Source organism: Dunckerocampus dactyliophorus, chromosome 5 (genome assembly GCF_027744805.1).
Source record: "Dunckerocampus dactyliophorus isolate RoL2022-P2 chromosome 5, RoL_Ddac_1.1, whole genome shotgun sequence".
NCBI lineage: Eukaryota > Metazoa > Chordata > Actinopteri > Syngnathiformes > Syngnathidae > Dunckerocampus > Dunckerocampus dactyliophorus.
Window position 1 is genome coordinate 23399321 of NC_072823.1, and position 25691 is coordinate 23425011.

At 40.2% G+C, this 25691-nt stretch overlaps 1 protein-coding gene across 10 annotated transcripts in view; it reads left to right on the plus strand.

Annotated features, from left to right (window-relative positions):
- Positions 1–25691, plus strand: part of mgat4c (mgat4 family member C) — a 150107-nt gene that overhangs the window by 20498 nt on the left and 103918 nt on the right. For 4 of the 10 annotated variants that reach the window (XM_054775629.1, XM_054775628.1, XM_054775632.1 and 1 more), the window contains exons 2-3: positions 9–56; positions 24969–25023. In XM_054775629.1, the coding sequence (XP_054631604.1) occupies positions 25008–25023 (16 nt within the window). In that variant the 5' untranslated portion in view covers positions 9–56; positions 24969–25007. Of the gene's footprint in view, positions 1–8; positions 57–24968; positions 25028–25691 lie in introns of all 10 variants that reach the window. The other 6 variants (XM_054775627.1, XM_054775626.1, XM_054775633.1 and 3 more) reach the window with 2 other exon arrangements.

The window sequence follows — 25691 nt, forward strand, 5'->3', positions numbered from 1 at the left end:
TTTTTTAGCTGATGTTCTTTACATGCAAGGCACATTGGTTACAAGTTCACCTAAAGGTAAGAAACAATTTGTTTATTAAATTTCCATTCACGCTGCACACAGTAAATTAATCATTTAGGCCAGGGGTGTCCAAAGTGCAGCCGGGGGGCATTTACAGCCCACGGCTGCTTTTTTATTGGCCCTTGGCACTTTGTAAAAATACAGTTCAACAAGTAAACTAAAGAAACGACAGCAAAAATGGGAAAAAAGTTCAGTAATTTTGCAAGAAGAAGGACCAAATATTAAAAGTTAAGTCATAACCTTAAGAGAAAAAAAGTAAAAAAATTAAAGGGAAAAAAGTCAAATTTGAGTTTTTGGTAAATGAATTTAGGAAAAAGTTATAATATTCTGATAATTAAAAATATTATGAGAATAAGGTCAAAATATTATGAGAAAAAAATGTACAAGAAGAAAAAAAATACAAATAATATGCTTTGTCACCAACAACACAAAGCTGAAATGCAGGCTGTTTTTTTCTTGAAAGATAAAAAACGTCTCAGCATATCTACTTGGGTTGGTTTAAAAAATCTTAAAGTGGCCCCCGCATCCTTTGAATTCTCAGTATGTGGCCCTCGCTGGAAAAAGTTTGGACGCCCCTGATTTAGGCGCTTACACTTAAAAGAGTCAATGCTGTTCTACTCCAGTCCTGTAGTTGGCAGTAACACTCATTTCAAAGTGGGTTCCAACTGCCAGACAGATTAAGAAGACAACATTTCAACCCTGATAAAACCCGTGTGTTGTTATTGTCACAGCTCTGAGCATTGTGTTTTGTATGTCCATGTGGTCTGTGTGGTACAGTGTGGTGTTGATTTAGCTCTAATTTAGTTGCGACTGTAAGTTCTGATGGGCCGCACGGTGGTCTAGTGGTTAGCATGTTGGCCACACAGTCACAGTCAGGAGATCGGGAAGACCTGGTCATTTTTTGTGTGGAGTTTGCATGTTCTCCCCGTGTGTGGGTTTCCTCCGGGTACTCCGGTTTCCCCCCACATTCCAAAAACATGCATGTTAGGTTAATTGGAGACTCTAATTTGTCCATAGGTATGAATGTGAGTGTGAATGGTTGTTTGTCTATATGTGCCCTGTGATTGGCTAGCGACCAGTCCAGGGTGTACCTTGCTGGTTGCCCGAAGTCAGCTGGGATAGGCATACCCCCGCGACCCTAATGAGGAGAAGCGGCATAGAAAATGGATGGATGTAAGTTCTGACTTACATTGGCGTGTTAGGAATGGAACTCCTACTAGGAACTCTTGTATAATGTATGTATAGTATAAGAGCCAGCTCGGTATTGTGGCCTTACTTGCAAGAAAAAAATTGTTATTTTTTGTTGGACTGTGCCTGAAATGTGCTGACGTGCCACCTGCGTGTCGCCAAGAAACGTGCGCTGATTGCACGTGCGTCCTTATCTCAGGTGACTTTCCTTGTGTGTGGAGGCGAGGCTACAGAGCGAGCCAATGCACGGCGGCCGACGGAGGTGCGGCAGAGAGATTAGCTTGGGAATTGACACTGACAAATCTCATGCATTACGGCTTCCTGGGAGGCGGCTGCGGGCAGACCACGCGGCAGGTAGCGCATCCCATGAATGGCGTCGCCTTTCTTTAATACCCTGCCTGCAGCACATTGGCAAAAAGCGAGCCTGCCCGCCCGCCTGCCTGCCTGCCTCCCTCCTTTGCAAAGGAGAAGAGATAAGGCGGCCAGGTGTGCTCAAAGACATTTCATTGGACTAATGTGTTTACGGCTCCGCTAATGAATAGAGTGAAAGTAATTAATTTTAGCTCTTCCAGCTAAATAACAAAGCAAATACAGGCAAAACTGTTTCATTTCCCTTTGGAACTGGAACCCGCACCCATTTCATACAAACCCCCAGCTACCTATTGCATCTGCCTTAATGAGATAATACCAGCCTGCTTTGATAAGGAGGCCTACTTTTTGCTGTTTCATCTGCTTTGACGGTGTTTGGATGCAAAGTGAAGGATGCAGTCTTCACCGAGCAATTTACATTTTAACATTTTGATACAGTTTCCCTCATGGGATGTGCAGCAGCCACGCATTGGTAACGTTTTTCAGCAAAAGTCTAAGATTCTTAATCTGGATACAAAATTGCTTCTGTACCATAATATACAACCACACACAACTCTTTCAAAAGAAATGTGAGCAATGTGTTTATTGTTACAACTAGGGTTGGATATTGTTTAAATTTGAACCATTCCGGTTCCGATTTCGGTTCCTCCTTTCGATTCTGGTTTCTAACGATTCTTGAATCCAGTGCTTTTAAGTGGCAGGTCATTCAAGTTTGCATGGTTTAAATGATGGTGCTAACCATAGTTCTTGTTGAATTAAATGTGTGAACTTCTCCATGAATTTTTTAATGATATGAACTTCAACTTCACTATGAATTTCTCAGAGATCTATTTTCACAGGAGTCCACTTTCACAAAAGATGTTTACTTTTAAAAAGCTCTTGAAAAAATTGTTTTATTATTGTTGTGAACGCATATTGTTTTGAGAAGCCAAACTCTTTACTTAAGTGACCCCACCAACTAACCGGAACTATGTTCCTCATCACCGAAATCCGACCAGAACTCGGCTCACGGGACAAAGTGGGGGATAAGTCACGATTGATGCACTACACTGCTGATGGGGATGTCATACAACTTCATATTAAAAATTCGGAGCTATCCCTTTAAGCCAAACATTGTAGCCGATTCTTCTTTGTTAGCGCTTGCCGCATTTTTCTTCATTGGTGTTTATGGTTATTTTTCCAGTTGGTGGACTGGGCATTGAAATCAAAAGAATTTAACGATCCCGGCAGAATTGGAATGTTAGTCCCGTTTCCCATCGATGCTCTAGACTCAATATCCAACCCTAGTTACAACTCTATAAATACTACACATTACAAATTCTACAAGTAACTGTTCTTTAAAAAAAATGTTTATGGCTGCCTGCTTTAATCTTTTTTCACCCTCCTGTCTGTCCTTTCTCTTCTAGCAGCCTGATTTTTTCTTTGCGGGGGACATACATACACGTCTTGGGTGATGTTAGTTCAAACGCTGAAGTTTTTTGCAAAGTTAAAGGTGTTTTTTTTTCTGAAGATTTTGGTCCAATTATGATACTGTGTCGCATAGAGCACTGTGTGCAAATGAGCAATGGACTGCAATAGCAACCCTGAAAGCAACCTTTACTATTCACAAGTCTTACCAGGTGGAATTAATAAACAACTTATGACTTCGCTTTTTTATGACCGACATAACAAAACTTTACAAAAGCTCAGGGCACCCCGACCTTGGGACCCTTGTACACCATTCCAATTTTTCTCCCCAATTGGGCGCCCTTGGTTTTTATAATTATTGGACACTGACGGTGTTTTCCTGCAAGAAGAAGAGTGTTCTTGGCGTTCCCTAGCAACAAAGTGTGTCCCAGGGATCTCTCTCTGTCTTCCTTGAAAAGTGTCTTTTTTTGGGCCTGTAGGAACTTGAGTGTTCATCATAGCTCATAAAATTGTCCTTTTCCTCGACAGCCTGCTGATTCATTCGTCTTCACGTTCATTAAACACAGAGACTGATGTAATAGACTCATCACAAGGCTGTCTTTAAAGGTGATGTCTCACTGAAAAGTCCATTATTGGGAAGTCCAACACTCGTTTCATGACGGTGTTCGACTTTTTAAAGGGAAACCTGAGTACTTTGCTCCATGTGGGCGGTGGATTGACACTGTCAGAGAGCTATTTAACAATATGTGTATGATTGTGCTTCTACAAGTATCATACTGAGAGGGTTTTAGCCTCTCATTCAACTAAATTGCCTATTTGAGGCCTGCAGCTTACTCTACAAATAAAATGAAACACAGTCAGCATTAGAACTATGTAAAGGATGATTTGGGCCACACAGAAAACAAAAAGTGTAAATGCACCAAATCCACAAAAAATGTCACGTAAAAACCAAAATGGCCAACGACCTGTGTTAATTTAAAAATATATATATATTATGAATTATAAAAATATAATTAAACACTATATGTATATATATGTATATATATTTATTTATTTATTAATTATTAGGGCTGTCAAATAATTGAAAATTTTAATCAGATTAATCACAATTTATAAATGTATATAATCATGATTAATCACCATTGGCAACTATGTCTGAAATATGCCCTTTTTTCCTGTATTTAATTAACAGAACGATAAATGACAGGACAGGATGACATAGATTTGTATGTATTAACAACCCCAAATGAACTGAATGTCAATCAAGCTAAAAGATACCACACAAGTCTAAAGGGGCTGCATTCAAAGACATCACGTAATTTCAGGTAAATGTAGTTGTTTTCAGTGTATTTTCCAGCATACATGTAGCAAATTGTACATCTGAATTAAGATTTACAAAGGGAGGGATAAAAATATCCACTTCATGTTTTTCTTTATCTTCCTGTTTATTTACATACACACACACGCATTATAAAGCCGTTTTTGTGATGTTCGGAGTGTCGCTGAATTCATCTCGTGTTCTTGTAATGAGAATGAGGAAGTGTCGTTCCCAACATGAACGGACTAGAGACGTGTGTGAGTTGGAGATATATACAGTATATGGTGTTGGAATTGTACTGCTGTTGACGTGTTCAGGTCAGAATGAAGTTATAAAAGAGCGGCAGACTCTGTGTGGCTTTGTGGGGACTGTGCTTGAAAGCACAGTGGAGAACTCCCTCTGCCATCATAACAGAGAGGCGTGCTTGCGCTGGTGTGCATTAATTACATGAAATTTTTTTAACTTAATTAATTAAATAAATTAGCTACTGTCGTTGACGCATTAATTTTGACAGCGCAATTAATTATATATATGTATGCGTATTATAAATGTTGTGTTGCTGCTGGATGTTCATAGTATCCGAGTGATACTGTAAGTTTGTTTTTTTTTCCAAAAGAGGAAGGTTTAAGACAACAATGGATGAAGCAAATGCAAAGAACGAGAGACAGATGGACTCCCACATGTTCTTTGCAGTGCTCACTTCACTGATGACTGCTGCGAAGAAACACCTTTACAAAAGCCATTTGGCTTGAAAGTACAGTATAAACACATTTTGAAAAAGGATGCTATTCCGCCGGTACGCAGGAAAAAAAACAAGACAACGAAGAATGACCACAACGTTAAAGTTGGCACAAGAGAGTAAGTCATGCCTTGTTTATATAATGACTTCTAAACACTATTCCACGATAGCGACAAGGCTGCAAAGCATTATACGTGTTATATAAACATCTTTTGACAGCAATATGTCTACCGTGGGGGGTGGGGCCTTCCTCAACGTGCGGCCACATATAAAAACAGGCTAAGAAGCCGATTTAAAATAATCATTGAAGGATAAGCAACTCCAGAGTAGTTTACACTTACCATTCTGTGTTTTGAGGGTGACCAATTTCATCTCCACTTGCGTCCATGTTCTGCAAGTTCTCTGTTTCATATCCAAATGTTTCTTCCTCTTTGAAAACTATTGACATAAAGCTGAAATCTTCGCTACAATCACTCTAAACATCCTCCGTGTCGTACACTGCCACATTTGTTTACCTGAGTGTTAGTACCCCGATGGCGTCACTTCTGGAAATGAGGCTGAATTACGAGAGCTAGTTTGTCATGGCTGGCGCCATGAACTTTAAATGTAATTTTTGCGAATTTACCATTCACTCCCAAAAATCGAACAATGTGGAACATAATTACAAACAATATATAACATATTTAAGCTAAGTTGATCATATCAGAGAACCTTTAAATGTTTAAATTTATCTCTTTCATTTGTAATTTACATATATTTATATGGATTTTTCGAAGTCTGCAAACTGTATATGCAGTTTTCTGCATATACAATCTACAATTATGAAACTATAAAAACATGTTTTGTGTTAACATTTTGGCTTTCTAGAATGGATTAATTGCATGGACATAATTTCTTATGGGAAAAATGTATTAGGTTAGAATACGGTTTGGTTCGTTCCTACTAGAACGTATTAATGAGGCTAACCAAGGTTCTACTGTATTAGAAATGTGAGGTCAGTGGGTGTGTATTGATATATATTGATGTAGTTGTCTTCTACTATACATTCATGACCATTCATTCACTTCCTTTGGTCCAGCTCTATACATGCCCTGTTTCCCCTTACACACAAATACACTGAAATGAAAATTACTACAATGTTGTTGCAAAAGCAAATGTTTAGTATGTCACCAACCTTAGCACAGTTGCACAAGGAAACTGTGCGAAAGAACCTTAGCAGCAGCAGATGCAGCAGCGCTACAGAGATGATTTTTATTTTTTCGCACATAATGTTGGCTTCATCAGACTTTTTTTTATGTTGGTGGTTCATCAAGGAGACAAGCTGTTAAATATTCATGAGTGTGTTGTGTTCTTAAAATAAGGCTCATTAGCACTCCCAGCCTCTTTTCAAGTTCCGCCTTTCTCGTGTCACTCTCAAAAGAGCAACACCAGCTTGTTATTCATCTCGCACCATCTTGGCACTCAAAGTGGGTTAGACCGTTACGACACATGACGACTTCATTTGGACACCAGGACGGCTAGCGATCCCTGATGGAGCGTCTATATCAGGGGTGTCCAAAGTGCGGCTTGGGGGCCATTAGCCGGGACATTCTAAAAATGTAATATAAGATCCATCTATTTTCTATACTGCTTGTCCTCAGAAGAATTGCGGGTATGCTGGAGTCTGTCCTTGCTGTCATTGTGCAAGAAGCGAGGTACACCCTGGACTGGTTGCCAGGGCACGTATAGACAATCACGCTCACATTCATACCGATGGACAATTTAGAGTCGCCTATTAACGTAGCATGTGGGAGGAATGTGTGGGGAAGCCAAAGTACCCGGGGAGAACCCATGGACAGGGGATAACATGCAACGTCCACATAGAGATGTTCTAACAAAGATATGGACCCACGATTTTCTGACTCCTGGCCAACATGTGAACCACGAGACCACCATGCCGCCCTATAATTTAACAAGAAAACATAAAAACAACAACAGCAAAAATGGAAGAATCAGCAGTAATTTTACAAGGATAAATGTAAAATATTATGAGGAAAAAAAAAGCTGAATTCTAACAAGAAAAAGTCTGAATTTTACTAGAATAATGTAACATTGTAGGAAAAAACATATTTTTTGTTGCAAAATAAACAGCAGAAATGAAAAAAAAGAATAAAGTCAAAATATTAAGACAAAAATCCATCCATCCATCCATCCATTTTCTATACCGCTTCATCCTCATTAGGGTCGCGGGGGCATGCTGGAGCCTATCCCAGCTGACTTCGGGCGACAGGCGGGGTACACCCTGAACTGGTCGCCAGCCAATCACAGGGCACATACAGTATAGACAAACAACCATTCACACTCACATTCATACCTACGGACAATTTAGAGTCGCCAATTAACCCCACCTGCATGTTTTTGGGAATGTGGGAAGAAGCCGGAGTGCCCGGAGAAAACCCACGCGCACACAGGGAGAACATGCAAACTCCACAAGGCCCAAGGGAGAATCGAACCCAGGTCTTCCCGATCTCTAGGCTGTTCCTGTGTTGGCCAACGTGCTAACCACTAGACTACCGTGCGGCCAAGACAAAAATATATATATTTTTATATTTTTTTATTTATTTTATTTTTCTATTATATATATATATATATATATATATATATATATATATATATATATATATATTTATTATATGTATTAATATGTATTAAAGTACTGCGATTGGCTGGCGACCAGTCGGGTGTACCCCGCCTCTTGCCCCAAAGTCAGCTGGAATAGGGTCCAGCATACCCACGACCCTAGTGAGGGTAAGCGGCATAGAAAATGGATGGAAAAAGTTTTATATTATTATATTATTATCAGTATTATAAGGTGTTATATTATGAGAAACAAAACAAAATACAGTTGTCATTTATGGAAAATTAGGTTGGGGAAAAAAGTATAATGTTAATGAGAATAAAGTCCGGCATAGAAAATGCAACTATATCACAAAGCTGAGATGCAGTTTTTTCTTGAAATATATATAACTTCTTAGCATATCTACATAGGTTGCTTTGCAAAATATCAAATTGGCCCTTGCATCCTTTCATTTTTCAGTATGTGGCCCTAGATGGAAAAAAGTTTGGACGCCCCTGGTCTATTTTGCAATGTTGGTGTAAAATAACAGAAGTGGTATAAAAGTAGGCTTCCAAAGTAACACAAAAACCCCACAAGAGTTCAGTTCAGCGAGCATTGGACGAAGATTATAGGCAGAAACTGAGGTGAAATAAGAGGACTCACATTCAAAGTAGTAAGACCTCAACGTCACCATACGTGTGCTTTTAGAAAATTTCTATATTCAGTATTTCCTGTGAGGATAAAGTGTTCATAAATGCAAAAGAAACCATGTGGACCAGCATCGTTTAACCGATTGTCCTGTACTGTAGCATGCTAACTGGTAAGCTCCATACATTACAATACAGAGAGAATGGCTCAGCTTCCAATGGGATGAAAAGAATGACATCGTGACTGTTATTATTGCGTCATGGCTCAGCGCACCTAAAAATGACTTTTAAAAAAAATAAAATAAAAAAATAAGGTGACTGTGAATGTCGCAATCAGGCCCCAATCCCAAAAAGCATGTGTGAAGCATTAGTGAGTGAATGCCTTTTGATTGCACAGCATTATGATCACAGCGTCTACCTTGTCTGCTCACCCTGAACACAATGGAAGCATACAGTACATGCTGTCAGGTGTGATGTCAGGTTTCCTGAAGTGTGCTAAATGAAAGCTAAATAATCACACACAATTAACATGATTAGATTGCCAATCAACACACTAAAGACACGAGGTACTCAGGTCACTTTTATTGACGTCAGAGAAGTAAGATCTTTATTGTCGCTGTCAAGGAGGTGTCGCAGTGTTGCCACCTACAGGACCGGAGTGAAACAGCGTTGACTGCAAATTATGACTGTTTGTGTCAACCTTTAAAGACAAAGACAAGTCAACCTTTAAAGAATATGGCCAAAATTTACCTGAAAAATATTTTTGGGACCTTGAGGCAATAGCAAAATTGGATTGCAGAGAACTAATAATAATAACAACTAAAAGTGTCCATTAGAGTCAATACTGCAGCCTAAGGCTGGAAAACAATAGTTAGGAAACAGTGCAACAAAGCAGTCCATAAGATGCCAGAGGAACAGGGAAAAAGTAACAAACCTACCCGTAAGAGTAGTGGCACAGTGGGAGAACTAATCGCAGATTGTGTCCGTCTGTCTCACTGCTCTGCCCCTAACCACTAGACAAAGCTGAAACGAAAAATACAACAATAAAAGCAAAACGAAAATATACATAATGTAAAACATACAATCCAAGAAACTGTCTAACTGGAATTGGAATACCCTTTTACATGTCCGTCATATCGGAAGTACTTCCTGGTAAATCAGGGGGGTTGGTATTTCTGCAGTTCAGCAAGCATCAAAGGATTAACTCTGCAAAGCTATTTTGGAACAGTAAGACTCTATTTTAAGCTGTCCATAATGTTGGGAATTGTACCAATTTCTGACCCTCGGGAGGGTTGGCTTATTAGGAGTTCTTGTTAGGCACACTGACGTCTTGGGTGATGTTAGTTCAAACGCTGAAGTTTTTTGCAAAGTTAAAGGTGTTTTTTTTTTTTAAGATTTTGGTCCAATTATGAATCATAAGACCTGATGAGTAACTACACTCCTGTCAATCTTCCACCATGACACGCCCCTCACAGCGGTGTTGTTCTTGCTGTTGATATGTGTATTTCAATACTACAATACTAGTCTGCTGTGGTGTAGCCATGGTCATCAATAAAATACAATACAACAATAACAGCATGACAAAAGTATTCATAATGTAAAACATGCAAGCAAAAGAAACTGCCCAAGTGGAATTGGAAGGCTCTTTAATTGCTGCCACTTGTCAAAGGAGTGTCAAAGGATTCAACTCTGCAAAGTTATTTTGGAATGGAAAGACTTTATTAGATGTCCGTAATGTCGAGAATTGTACTGATTTCCAGAAATCGTGAGGGTTGGATTCTTTGGAGTTCTTGTTAGGTACTCTGACGTCTTGGGTGATGTCATGCATGATGGCAGCGCAAATGCTAAAGTTTTGTGCGAAATTAAAGGCATGAAGATTCTGGTCCAATTAAGAATTTTCAAACCTCATGAGAAACTATATCGTTGTGTTGTTGCTGTTGAGACGTGTCTTTAATAGCAGACTGCTGTGGTGTGGCCATGGTACTCGTAACACCGCAATCTTGTCTTAATCCCTGGTCGTATTTCTCAGTGTCGCTCCGCAGCCTGCTGTATATTGTTGTTATGGCGGAAACAGCCTCCCCCCCCAGTGTTGGCTTTGACCATAATGTCGACAACAAGAGTTACCGAAGCAAAAAAGCAGTTAAATAACAAGGCAGCCTTCCATCACCAAAGTCAGCCTGAGGAGTCAAAACAAACGTTAGAGATTTTATTGTTAGGAATCAGCTGATGCCAGTCCAGGTTGTACCGCGCCTCTCGCCTGAAGACAGCTGGGATTGGATCCAGCATATCCGCGACTCTAGTGAAGACAAGCGGTACAGAAAAGCAGATGGATGGAATCAGCTGATAAAAAATGTGTAAACAAAAAAATAAAATACAACTCCACAAAGGAGGTTTATGTTGCTCCCTGTAGTAGCCCATCCTCAGCCATCGGGTATCATTGTGGACCCATAACGTGCCCCATTACTGCCTCTAATTGTCTCTGCAGCTGCACGGCTGTAATGATCAACTCAATGAAAAGTGTGACAGTCACGATGATCCATGGTGTTCATCCATGTTTTTTATTGGCACTAGTCCCCAATGAATGTCGTTGGGTTAAACCTTTCATTAGGTGCCTTTATTTAGTTCCATATAACACCTTTTTTGACTTTTTGCATCCAAAGCATGTGACAACGTGCAAATAAGATACATAGCATCTGATCTAATATATTCATGGTCACTGCACCATTCTGCAAAAGATGAGATTCTCTGGAATGATTTCTCTGGAACACACATGATCAGAGCCATGTTATTGCATTTTAAAGAAACCACATTGTTTTATACTATTATTATCATTGCTGTTAGACTCCTCATTGACTTGTTCTGATTTAAATACATTTCCAGTGGTCTTTCTATCATTCTTCATAGAAGGTCCCGCAAAGACAGTTGACAAAGACTTTCTTAATAGAAATGAACAGAAAGACTGAAAATAATATATCAAATTAAAAACATGGCACACTTGCTCACTTCATAGTATGTCCATGTACGTAATAAATACAAGTCAAAAGAAAATTCTGTTAATTACAGCATTCCCTCATTTATCACGGTTAATTGGTTCCAAAGCGGACCGTGATGAATTAATTTTCGCCAAATAAGATTCCTTATTTATAAATTGAATGAATTCATTATTAGAGCATAGAAAATCTATTTATGACCTTCTCGATCCGTTTTTTAACATTATTAGAGCCCTCTAAACATGAAATGACAATAACGTCACCTTTACACTCATATTACCGAATATAGTACATATAATAACAGGAAATAAGTCATATTAGACATAAATAAGATGTAACTTAGACTCACACATTAGCGTTGGAAAAGTTCCTTGTTCTTTTTTTTTACTTCTAGTTTCTGTACAGTACTCCCTGGGGTGGCTATTGTCTCATCAATGTAACATAACTGCGTCTTTGAATGTGTCTTCTGAATGTCTTATATTTGTATTTTAGTTCATTTAGACATTTTTATGGGTGATTGCTTTATGCTAGATTGCTTTGCGGGATTATTATTATTATTATTATATTATTATATTATATTATATTATATTATATTATTATTATATTATATTATTATTCTGGGAAGAAATTTGTTCTGCCTTTTCCTGACCATATTCTCATCATGTTAACAGTAATATGATGACCTAGAAAAACTGCTGTGGAAATGTTGAATGGGCCTGCTACCTGAAGCAATAGAAACCTATGACAGCGTGAATAAAATGAGACATTAAGCATGTTGCCTGACAGACAAATCTTGGAAAAAGAGGGTGGATTCCTCATCAAGTGACATGTTTTCAGCTTTAGTCGTAAAATATTTTGCTGTGGTTGCACAGAATGTTACCAAATATAAATAGCGCTCTTCCCCGCATCGAGACGTTTTCAGTGGTATAACATGTGGGTGTTCTTTGCACAGTATGGCTTGAAGGATGGGTTCCTAATCATGTGACCTGTTTTCAATTTTGTCGTAAAGTACATCGCCATGGTTACAGAGAATGTTACCAACTATGAATAGGGCTCTTTACCTTATGGCCTGAAGGGTGGTTCCTAATCGAGTGGCCGTTTTCAACGTTGTTAGTCAGTTCCATTTAGGTATCAGACATAGCCTGTAAATTTATTGGATTAACCTCCACGCTTTCCTCACTCACGGCTGGCCGGCTTGTGTTAGTCCACCGGAGGCTGAGTGGAGCGTCTCTCCCCGTCACCGCAGCATCCACCTGTAGGCTGATTGGAACAAGAGTGAGCTCTTGTCCGGGCCTCAGCCAGCGTGTAATTGAATTGTAGCTCGTTTCACAGAATGCAACAAAGCACGGCCACCGCCTACAGAAAATTCAGGTTCAGTTGCTTTTCTCTTTTTAACTTCTGTCTTTATCTGGTTTCAGTTAAAAATTTGCGTCAATAGCCACTTAACTTCAAAATAAAGAGATGTGCAGGCAGTGGGTATCAGTGAAGATGATCCACATTAGGGTTGTTTGGCCTTGGAGGAGGTTTGCAGGGCAAGGCAGGCTTTATTTAGGAACTTAGCAGCAAAGATGGAGGCTGCCCAGGCTCCCACTTTCCTCTCTGGCATCATCACGGCATCCTGGCAGAGTGGAAGCGAGTGAGTGTGTTGTTGACATGCAAGTTTGAAGGAAGTACAAGGCTGAGCTCCTTGGAGGGCAAATGGGATTACATTATGGAGGCAGCTCCCGGCCATCTTGGCCATCAGTCCACTGAGGAGGCAGGACGCCTGTTTGCTCACTTACTGTGCTTAATGGCTTTGACCCCCCCCAGGACGTGCTTTCACTCTAAAGGTCATAATGGTCTGAGCTCAGAATGAACACCTTTCAACCCAAACTCATTTGCTCCCCACGCAGCCTCCTATTGGTCCGCTGTATTTGTCAGCATGATGAACAGCAAAAGACATTCAGTGTGTGGGTGCTTGAGATGTGTAATGTTAACATTAAGTTTTATAAATGTAATGACATAGAGTTAAAGTGCTTTGGATGATAACTTGTACACAATCTTTCAATAGGGCTGTTGAACCTTTTCTGTTCTGCTTTCCATTAAATTTTCCCTTTCAGATATAATGGAAACATAATTCCTCTCTAAAATACAGTATTCTACAGGTAGTTACACCTAACATATTTTTACTCTTTTATTTTGAACTACTGCATGTTTTTAAATTAGGCGTAAGCAATAAAAGTCACGAAAATACTTATTTTGCCATTTTCACTACATGCGGTCCCCATGCTACACTGTTTCGTGGTTACGTACACACTCCCATAAATTATTAATACGCCATTAAAAGAGTACTAGTTACATGCGAGCGATGGAAGAATACGTAGCCACAAGAATACATATAGGCACATCGCTACAATGAGGAAGGACAACGTCACGTTTGTTCTTTTTAGTTTTTCTTTTTTCCTTCCATTATGTCTCCCGAGAGTGAGACAGGCTCTTCTAATGGCAGTGTGTCAAAGAAAAAGAAAGTGAAATCAGACATCGTAAAATGCTCAGAAAGTGGAAAGTCGATCAACAGTGGCTGCATGACCGGTCCAAGCCGCTCAAACGCCATGACCGTCATGAAAGATAAAGACAACGATAAAGATGAAGGAGGTTCTGCTCCTATGAAATGGACAGTGATAACTAAGTAGCTTAGTGGACTCATGTTTGAGACGTCTTCCTTCCAATAAGCATATGTCTCCTTCCCTTTCCCTTCGAGTGTCCAAGACAACCACAGGAATATGTTTTGACTTACACAATACCTAGACCAAGGACCTCCTGTACGGAACAGTTTTTCAGCGTGGAACACAAAAGGGTCTTCCTCAAAGTGTTCCTACAAATTGCAACACATGCAAGTCTAAACTGTCTTGCAAGACGAAAAATTTAAATTCAGGGACCACTAAGTACTCTAGTCCAACCTCTCATTCATTGATTGATTTTGTCCCTATGAGGTATTTACTTGTTGGAGCAGCCAGGCAGTAAATTACCTTCTATCGAGAACACCTTTCCTTTTAGGGTGACCAGAAGCCGTGGCTGGTTACCAATGAGATGTCTTAATTTTTTTGTCAATCGGGTCACATAATTTTGTGGAACAGATGGAGGGTCGTGGTGACTGTCGAGTGTGTTTGAAAGTCACAAGTAAACTCCCACTGAGGACTGTGTAGCATACACGACTATCAATAAAATTTCATCAAACATTTCTCCCTGTTTTTTTTGCACTGACAACAATGCCGAGCTTTCCAAATAATAGCAACAAACAAGCAGATGGTGTTGTTGAGAACATTTGCACATAGAGTGAGGAGGCATGAGTTGTATAATGAGTTGTCTTTGCACCGCAAGATGAGTTCAGCTTTTTGCTTTTTTTTTTTTTGTTTGAGACTTTTCCCTCCCACAATGCCACATGTGGCGTCTGCACCGGGAGGCTTCACAGCACGTGTCTGTCTTCTCCTAACAACTCTCCTTGTACCGCCTCCTTCCAGTGCCTTCTTTTGCTCTATGTGCTTTAAAGCAGGGACACTTCAACAATGGACTGTTGTAACTGATGACTGATCCACAGCTTCAAAAACAATTAAGACCGTGTCAGCACCAACATGGATATTTTCCAGAATGCACATTACCTCCACTCCGATGTTAAAAAGAAAATCCCCATTCACTCATGTGTAGAAATTTCTGTTCACATGAAAACACATTCACACATGTGTATTCTGGCCAATCAGAAGCCTGAAAAGGCAACCGCAGCTGACTTGGTCGCGCATTATCATGCATCTGTTCTTCTACATAGCGACATATTACATGTACAATTTTTTTTATAATCAGTGCATAATCAGCCCTGGAAACATTGTGAATGTTTGTTTTATTCACCTATGTTTGTGTTATAAGGCGCACACGCGCACGCATCTACCGCAGCACAAAATGAAACCAACACCCATTAGTCAATAACTTCATGTTTTCTTGTTAGAGAAGGTTTAAAAACATGAGACAATGTCCCACATTTCTTATGACACAAACCAAAAAGTGCTGTTTTACTTGTCCACACACAAGTAGTTTTTGAAAATTCACACACTCTCACACACACACACATACAGTATATATACTGTATATACGTACTGTATATGTATACTAAGGATGTCCGATAATATCGGCGCGATGTTGGCATAAAAATTTAATATTGGTTGACATCGGTATCGGGTTTTTCCCTATAATGAAAACCGATAACAAAAAAAATCCTGCTGTGTATATACTGTAGGCCTATGGGCTCCCGTACTTGCCGTCGTCGAGGCATCCAGCGGCGCCGATACGTGGAAATACTTCGCCATGTCCTACAGTATATTATTTCAGATTAGATTGGATAGGTTTTGTCTGTGCAGACTGTATTTAGAGGTGAAAACAACATAAAACCAGAGAGCTGTCTGTGGATAAAAGATAGACAAGCAACACTCAGATTAGCATTAGCGTATACCTAGGAATCTGTCGTCAAGGTTACAATACTTAACAAACATGTAGTCTTTGCTGTATTCACTGACAGTGGCAGCAAAAGTGGAAATTGAACACTTGCCAGCTTTGATGGATGACTTCGATCGCAGCAGCCAAACCTTTTGACCTCAGTGGCTTTTGTTAAATGAGTTGATACTATTTTATGTTATTCTTTTATTGCTGCTGTATGTTATTGTATGCTGCAGTCCACAAAACTGGAAAAAATGACATTGCTGACATTAAGTCAGCATTCTTACTCAAGCAAATCTATGTATTCCGATGTTAGTGTGTTGTGACAATGTGAAATCAAACAACAATGACACTAGACTACAGTATATAAACTACACAGAGTTTTACAGAATACAGAGTATTTGCTGGTTATGAAGTGGAACCTTTGATACCTGACCTGTAACAGTGTATGTCATGTCAAAATTAATAAATAAAGGAGGAAAAGTTGACTGAAAACAATGAGAGGCGCTATACAAAATCTACAAATATAAGATACCATCATGTTTCCTACAGTGGCAGCATGGGTCATGTCTATATGGCAGGTGTTGCCAATGTGATATGTTATTTATCTCCTCCATCTTTAATGAGGAGTCACCCTGGGAAGCAGATGGCACATTAGCCGTAATAAAGCACAGCTGAGTGTGGTGCTCCTGTCAGGGAGGAGCAGGCCCACATTTGTTTGTCTTTTTGTTGTCTTGCTGTTGTGTTGGGGGGTATTCTGCGAAGCGAGTTTAGTGGGTTAGTGAGCTGTGTTGAGTTGAAAGCCGGACTTGCGTGTTCAGCGAAGGTAGTTTTAAAACAGCTATATCACCATGGTAACTTAGGCAAAACTCCTAAATACATACTATTTTTTTGTAAAACACACTGGCTGGTATGGTTTCACTTTTCAGCGGAAGTAGAATAATATGACGTCAAATGCCCCCTTTCATGTGAACGCACACTTAGCACAAAGCCGAAAACCGTACTTGACAAAGTAAGTTGATAACTACCGTCGCGGGACCAATTAAGTCTGATTTCGGATGTTAGGTTTTGTCGAGTTGCGTCTTGAGCACAAAGCCTGGTTTGCTTGAGCCACTTTCGCCGTGAACCCCCCTGGTCAAGAGTTGTGAGATGTGTTCAAACATATCTCACTCCATTGTAATAACAAAATGGCTGACGCCAGCATGAAAAGACACCGACTGTACCGTCTGATGTTGTTGCATATGATACAGTACATTTTTGTTCTTAAACTTAGTCTTTTGTCGGTTCACACTCAGAATTACGGCAATGTTAAATGTTAAAAAAATGGTGAGTACACAGTGCTGGAAATTTACCACTCTCAATAGTCGCCATCTTGTCTGCGTAACGGGGGTGGGACTACGTAGGGGAGGGATTACCTCAAGTGGTTGCAATTCATCATTAAAAAGGAGAGGAGGAGAAGAAGATGCAATTAAATATTGTGATTGTAAGTGTGCAAAGAACATCATGGATTTGGGACAGCACTACACTGTCAAAATTTGCGCACTTACTGTTGGGCAAGTATACAGTATACAGCAATCCTTTGTAGATCTCGCTTAATTGGTTCCACACCTGACCGTGATAAGTGAATTTCTGCATAGTAGAATTCCTTATTTATAAATTGAATATTTTCTGAGTTAGAGCATAGAAAACTTGTATATGACCTTCTAAATATGTTTTTAAACATTATTAGAGCCCTCCTGACATGAAATAACACCCTCATAATCACCTTTTCCATTGTATAATAAGGTTGTGTAATAAGCTGAGTGTTACTGTAAATGTGTTCCGGTGATAGGGGAGATGAGTGGGGGGAGGAAAGGATGTGACGTTGGGGGTTCAGGATTGAGTTCTAGCTTGCCGTGTGTTATGACCACAACAGTAGTCCATGTTCAGGATTATTGTGCCTGTTGTGCGATAATTCAAACCTGCAATAAAAGCCTGTTGTTCCGGAGATCAAGTCTGGTGCTTGTCTATCTCACCGAACATTATAGCAACATTACTGACACCTAGTGACCAGTGTAGAGCACTATACTGTATATTATTCACATCATCTTTGACTGCATCTTCTGCATGCCTTATATTTGTATTGTCGTTCATGTAGCCATTTTTATGCTTGGAAATGCATAGTTTAGACAATAAATACATAAAATTTGCTCAAATATACTTTCTTTTAATATATGATATTATTATAATATTTTCATTCTTATAATACTAATATTAGACCATATTCAACCATAAAACAGCATGATGTATTAATTAATATATTTTTGAAAAACCGTGATAGAGTGCAGCTGTGACATTCCAACAGCGAAGTGGCGAGGGATTACTGTACTTAGTGAAGTGTACATACAGTGTCCTTTTTAGATAGAGCCAAACATTGGACCTATAGGGAGAGGCGATGACCTAAAAAGGTCATAAATGACCATGTTGGCTTGAGAAAACAAAAGTACATAGTTAATTGAGCGTGATTGTTTAGCAGGCAATGTGACACTATTGATCTGTAAGGAAGAAGGCATTCTCCACTTGATGCCTTGTTGTTTTCTTACCTTCTCCGCGGTGAAAATGAGCAGTACAGGCTGCTCAAGGCCACACGGCTCCTGCAGTTTTTGCAGCCTTCCCACTGCACTCTCAAGGTGGGCTTCAGGCATCTGCTGGCTGACAGTCAGCGCTTTTATTTTGTGCCGCGATCACACTGTTGAAGGGCTTATGTCGGTGTGCACAATGAGGAGGCGGATCATGTTGTTCATGTTCATCGGAATGTTGGTAGACCTCACAGTTAAACAACACAATAGTAGTACTGGGAATCATATGATGTTATTTTAGCTACACAGGGAAAGCTCGCAACGCAAACACGATGGGCAAAACATTCGATTCAAATGTGCACTACGTGGCTGCAACCAGCAGAGGCACAGTTGATTCAATCTCGACTATTTTGCTGTCTGAAGAAGAACAACATGTCAGCTATAGCACTGCATGGGATTAATCAGCTGCAGTTTGTACTATTGGGATCACAAAGTCATCTAAATACAAAACATGATGTTTTTTTTACACATTAATTTTTAATTTGTTGTATTCTTATTTTTCATCTGCAATGAGTGATCAGCCCCACCCACGGCAGCCATGAAACAATCCCTTTTCATTTTCTCAAGATATTGATTTGATGCTAGTGTATAGTTATTGTATCCCAAAACATAGTGGTTCTATAGTTTGTTGCATCTATATTTTCTCCCACCCCGGCTATGTGTGTTTTTTATTCATTTGTTTTTGTTTGGAGACTCTTGGCACTGTGGCAATCATCTGACCACTCGCAGCCCGAGGCTGCAGTTGAGAAGACTCTGGAGGGAAGTGGCGGTCGGCGGATTAAAGATTATATCGTGCGGTTGCTCAGGAACGATGGCGCAGATACAAGACAGAGGCCAAGTTGGTGGCAAAGCAGAGTGCCGGCGCCAGGATGTTTGACGGAATACAGAGCAGGGCCATCAAGGCTAAGCTAAGTCTGCTGCGCCTCAGAAGACACTCTTAGACCTCCAACAAAGAAGATTGTAGCTGATGCACAGGCTGATATGTAGAAATTCTATTATGGGAGCACGTCTAAAAGTTTAAAGTACTCCCAAAGAAACCAACCAGACACTGTTGTGAGTGGGGCACTGTTTTACTTTACTTCACTCTGGAGCTCCCCTTTTAATGATGGCCCACAAATTCTCAATAGGGTTTAGGCCAGGTGTGGAAGGGGGTCACGTTGTTATTCTTTTGGAGTCTTTGACTTTGCAGATGTGCAAAATGCAGGCACAGCATGATAGGTGGCAAAGCATGATTACGCAGCCATAGGCTGCCTTCGAGTTTTTAAATGATGAAAATTGATCAAGTAAAACCGGATTTATGATCAGTAATGTTCACCATGAGTTTGTCATTGTGTAGTCATCTTATTATTTTGGTACAGGAAAGCAGCCGTTTTCAAAGCAAAAATAAACAGGCAATGAAACATGACACCGCCTTCTTTTTGGTGGAAAAAACATTGTCATCAAATCATGACAGCACAAACAGCCATGTGGTTGCAGAGGGAGAAAGGGGGGAAGGTGAGCCAACAATCCCATCAAGTGGTCAAATGACACAAAGGCGCACATTGTGGCTTTGAAAGGTCAACACAAGCCTGACTTTTCTCAATGATCGAGCACATGGTTGTCTATGTCTCTTGTCTTTGGTTGTCTTGCACATTGGAAGGGGCGTTGCAAGGGAGAGAGAGACCTGCTTATTGGGAGGAGGACGTCTCAATGATACCACCGCGCTGCTTATTTATTACTGTCCATTTCATCGGAGCAGATCCTTTCACATGTTCAAAGATACCATCTTTATCTGTGACGATGGCCGCCAAGTCCAACGGCTTAGGCCAACTATGCGGCCAATGTTGATTTGCGTTTTTCCACTTTCTGAGCATTTTATAAAATCTGATTTCACTTCAGTTTTCACTTTCATTTTCATTTTTTTTGATGCACTGAAATCAGAAGAGTCCTTCTTATGCTTGGTAGACATAAGAAAGGAAAAAATGGTAACTGAAAAGAACAGGAAAGAAGTTGTGTCCTTCCTCAGTCTAAGACCACATGCCTACGTATTCTTCCACAGCACACACACGAGTTGTTTTTTCTTTTTGTTCGGTATTTGTAATTTTTGCGTCATAACCATGAAACTTCGCAACATTAGGACCGCTTGTCCAGTTTGGAGTTGGGAAATATGCAGAACAATCGTCCTGTGCTCTAAATGCTCACTTGACTAGTCTTTGCGTGCACAGTGGGGTAAGGGAAGCAAAAGAAGCCCTCCACATGTGAAATTTGTTCTCCTCCAGTAGTAAATAGTATCAGCAAAGAGAGGATTAAGTGCACACATTAATCCTGGAGTCAGAGCAATCTTGTAATCCACTCACTATGCTAATTGCCTGTTCTTTCTGCAGGAAAAGGCCTTTACAGGCCATTAAATGGCACTGAACAGTTGACAAAGGATAGCCAGCATGCTCACACCCACCCAACCATCCTATCCCCCCAACACATCCACTCACCCTCTCTCTCTCTCCATTTCACACTCAGGCAGGCTGTTGCACGCCCACATGCCGCTCCTCCAACTAAATATGCATAAGACGGAAAAAAGCGGTGCCGGGAGCAGTTGTTTATTTTTGCAGTATTCTTGGTGAGGATGAGCAAATTGAACTCCTGTTGCGACTTGACACTGACAAAAGTGCGTCCTCTTACGTTTTAAACGCACCCTTTGAGCTCCTTCATCATCACACCATTGTGTCGTGTGTCGCTGGTACATAATGAAAGACACGCCGAGGGCTGTTGTTGTTGCCACACCAAAACAGTGCTACTTCTTTGCCATTGTGTGGCCTCCAGGTGATGGTGTTGTTTGAACCATCAAAGACAGTTGCAGATAATAAGCAGATTAATGTGGCTGTGATAAATAGGGATGTATACCGAAACTCTGTATTGTTATGACACTGATGCTGCCGTAAACGCTAGTAGCCAGACTGAAAAACTAAATGGCTGTCAGTGCCTCATTTGGGTGCTAAATTAATCCAGACTCAGCCACCTGTAAGTGCTTGAAGGTCATATCGTGATGTAACATATTCTAAAGTAGTGGAGACAGAGTCTGACGCTCTTTTTAAACTTTATTGCCGACCTTAATACGGCAACACAGTGAAGTGGCATTGTGCATCCGTTATAAATTTATGCTTGAATTATGCACTTAAAGTACTGCAAAATCGTGGGAATTTTGCACATTTCCTATGTTCTGTGATGCTGCTGGTTTTGCTGTCATAATTATGACATTTTACTGTGGATTTTATTTCATACTGGTGAATTTATTACTTAGACATCATTTTATTTATATTACTGAAGTATTTAAATGACTATACAGTTCAACTTGCATGTCACAAATTCCGTAAAAATCAAAAGGCGTTGTTTTTGGACAAAATTTCCATAATTTTCATTTTTAAAGTAGTGGTTTGCGCACCATTTCAAAAGAACAGATTTTTCACTGGTATCGGATAATATGTAAACAATAACCAACCTCCTGGTTGCAGAGCAACAACAGAGCTCACAATGAATGCATGAACTCAGTAGAAATCACGGGGTGGTTACCACTCCACACCACTTACTCACGGTTTCTTAATAGAAAGAGCTAAAACATCACACAGCAACGCAATAGGTAGATAACAACATACAAGACACTACCAATAAACAACAACAGAACCAAAGCACAATACTACACAGAACCAACAACGATGTGAGCTCTAAACATGTAACTTAGCAGCCATTTACAAAAGCAGTACAGCTGAGCCGTATGTCAACGTCGCTGCCATATTGGATGTCGCAATGCATGCCTCTTGTTCATACATTCACACATGCACTAATATACTTGGGAAACAGTTGGGCAGCAAACATAATGTATTTGATCAGCAATAAAATAATATAAAATACGAACATGAAAGTTATCAATCAAAAATAATAATAGGCAAATTCATGTATTTTAAAGTGTATATATATATGTACAGTTTATACATATGTACAGTATATATATAAATGTATATGTATAAATGTATATATAAGGTAATAAGTCCAGTCCTGTCCTTCCACGACAGGAGATATGTGGTGTTACACATATCAGTATCAGTATCGGTTCGGAATTGGAAATATATTTAACAGATATATTGGACACTCAAAACTCAAAGGCTTGGTGGTCAAACAATTGGGCCTAACATTTAATGTCCAAAGAATTCAAAATCTGAACAAAAACTGGACGAGAAGATTTATTTTGTGTATACTTGATCACAAGGCTATCAGTGATGGTACAGTAAGTCAAAGATCAGTAGTAGAGGTCGTAGTAGTACTAATAGTAGTTATCCTGGTCGTTTCAGATACAGTGGGGAAAATAAGGATTTGATCCCAAAGCAAAGTGTGACTTAGTACTTGCTGGTGGTACTTGCCTTTCTGGCAAACATAGAGGTCAGACGTTTTTTGTAGTTGGTCACCGGGGTTGCATACATCTCATCAGGAATTTTGTTCAGAGAAACATCCCCAAAGCAGAATGTTTACACCTCCATGTTTGACAGTAGGGATGATGTTGTTGGGCACATAGTCACTATTTCTCTGCCTCCAAATACCAAAGAGCTCAATTGTGGTCACATGCAACGACATCACTTTCTCCCAAGCCTTGTGTGAGTCATTCAGGTGTTGATTGTCAAACGTTCAGACGGGGTCTGTACGTGTGTCTTCTTGAGCAAGGGGACCTTGTGGCCACTATAGGAGCTCATTCCATGACGGCAAAGTGTGCCACTAATACTTTTATTGTTGTCTATATGCGCCAAACTCCCTTAACATCATTAACAGCACTTCCTGTGTGATTCTGGGCTTGTCCCTTACCTTTCTCTCAATCATTCTTACCCCATCAGGTGAAATCTTGTATGGAGCTCCAGAGTGAAGGCTACTGTTACCTTGTATTTGCTTCCATTGATGAATTATTGCACCAATACTGGTGTCTTTCTCACCAAACTTCTTGCTGATGGTCTTGTACTCCATTCCATTCTTGTACAGGTCAACAATCTTGTCCCAGACATCCTTTGGCAGCTCTTTGGTCTTGTCCATGGTGGTGGTGAGGTTTGAATGGAAGAGACCGTTTCTGTGACGGGTGTCTTCTATCCACATGAGTTGATATTAAAAGTACTTTCATACAGGGGCAGGACTAATTTGTTCAAGTTCGTGGACATACTGTATAACCCTACTGTAAGGTTAGAAATCTTGCTGGTAGCAGATCACATACTTATTTCTCTCAATAAAATACAAAATAAGTAACAATCTTTTTATATATTGTCTATTTCCATTACAATAAACTTTCCATAAAAGTTCTGCATTGCTCATATCTTTGGCTGTCAATTTACAAAATCAGTTGCAAAATTTTCTCCACTGTAAATACACCATAAGTTGTGTTATCCACATACAGCTAACAAGCACGGCCATTTACCATAAATGTCATTTTAAGAAGCGGGGATAGGAGTAATGCATCCCGGCATGCTTGACATGCTGTCGCAGCATCTGGAGGTGGAGTAGAAGGCGGAGCCGAGCTCACATGACTGACCTCGTCCCAGCGCTGTCAGCTCGCTGTCGTGTCACTGGACGCAGACTCATTACAGGGCAACTGTCAGTGTTCCTCATCTCCTGCGCCCGCCGTCACACTTCCTGCATGTTGTATATTTGTTCACTCTGCTGTGCTGGAAGTTTCTCTACGCCGCCACGGCTTGTTATGATGGTGACTGCATCAAACGCCATCTTCTAAACTAGTCTAATGAGAGCCAATACTTAATACGTATAAAAATGCTTTCTTTTGATTGACACTTTCAGAGAGTTAGGTACGTACCTGGGTTTTAAGAACACGGTTGGGTTTATTTTGGGTACAGTAAGGGAACAAAATGCAAAGCATAAACTGCTTAGCTTTTGTTTAAATAGCTTCAATGGTTTTTAAAATGAAACATCAAATACGTTACAAACACAGTTGGACTCACGCGGTGTACACGACAAGACACGCTTGTACGCTAACTGGGAAGTGTACGCGAACTGAGGCAAAAGTTTTGCGAACATTTTTTAAACTGAAAACTATGTTAATTCAGCTAACTGAGGTTCCACACTTCCTGTCCCTCACTCAATGTGTACCGTGTGAGAAAGCGGTACGCCTCTGTCCCATACCGAATGTTCCGTACCAAAAAATCTGATTAAAAATACAAGTACTGTTACATCCCTGTAGTCAGTAGTCTTTGGCGCCCCTGTCAGAACCTTCTGGGCCCACAAAAACAAGCAATGATCACCTCCCAGAAATAAATGAGGATGGTAGGGGGTCCGTCCATTCATCTTGTGAAAGGTGCAAGTGTCTTAGAGGAGGGTGGCTTTTTGAGCCCCCAAAATTAAAAACAAACTAAAGGCGAGCGGTCAATAGACATCTTGCAAAATGATGAAGCGGCACTTCACAGGAAGGAAAATCAATATCACTCTCTCTCTTTCCTCCATCTTTCTCTAGAGGAGTCCTAAAGTCTTCTTCTTCCCAGGCGTTCAAGTTGAGTTTAATGTGTGTGTGAGGAAGCCATTTAATGGTCCTCTTGTTTCTTCTTCCTTTTTAGCCTAAAGGACCTCTGCCACTTTGATGTGTGAGCTCAGTGATGGCCCACAGTGGAAGTAAGTAAGTGCCCACGTTCACATTTAGCTGCCCTCGCCGCCCCCATGTATCGATCAGTGCCCTGCGGCCGTCTTGCAATCTTTAAATCATAACGCGCCGCCGCACTTACCATTGGGGCACCCAAATGAAGTCGTGCGAACCGTGCGTCAGTGTTTTTATTATTTATCTGTGGAGGCTTTGAAAAATAATCCCATTATGTTTTCCCGGGCATTAAGTTAATAAAGTTCTCCGAGTGGAAAATCGGAGCCCGTGAAGCTCGACATTAGCTCTCGTCGTGTGGCTACGCGGTCCAAAAGAGAAGACAAATGACTCTGGAGGTAGTTTTTCAAAATAATGATACGCTTATGAGCAGCAGAAGATTGGCTCTGTGATGTTTGTTGCTGTTATTGAGCAGTATAATAAGTGTCATATTCAACACTCAGGCACTCCAAGAATACAAGTCATGTGACAACAAAGCTAAATCACTCGTTTACTGGAGATGCTGAAAATGTGTCATGTTGGCAGGCGCCATGGTGACCAAATCATCCATCCATACATCCTTAGCTTAATCTTTCACTTCCATCCATCATCTGTCCATTCAGCTATCATCCAATTTGTACAACTTTGTCTTCAGTTATACAGCCATACATCAGTCCATCAAGCCGCATACTTACACACTCATCTATTC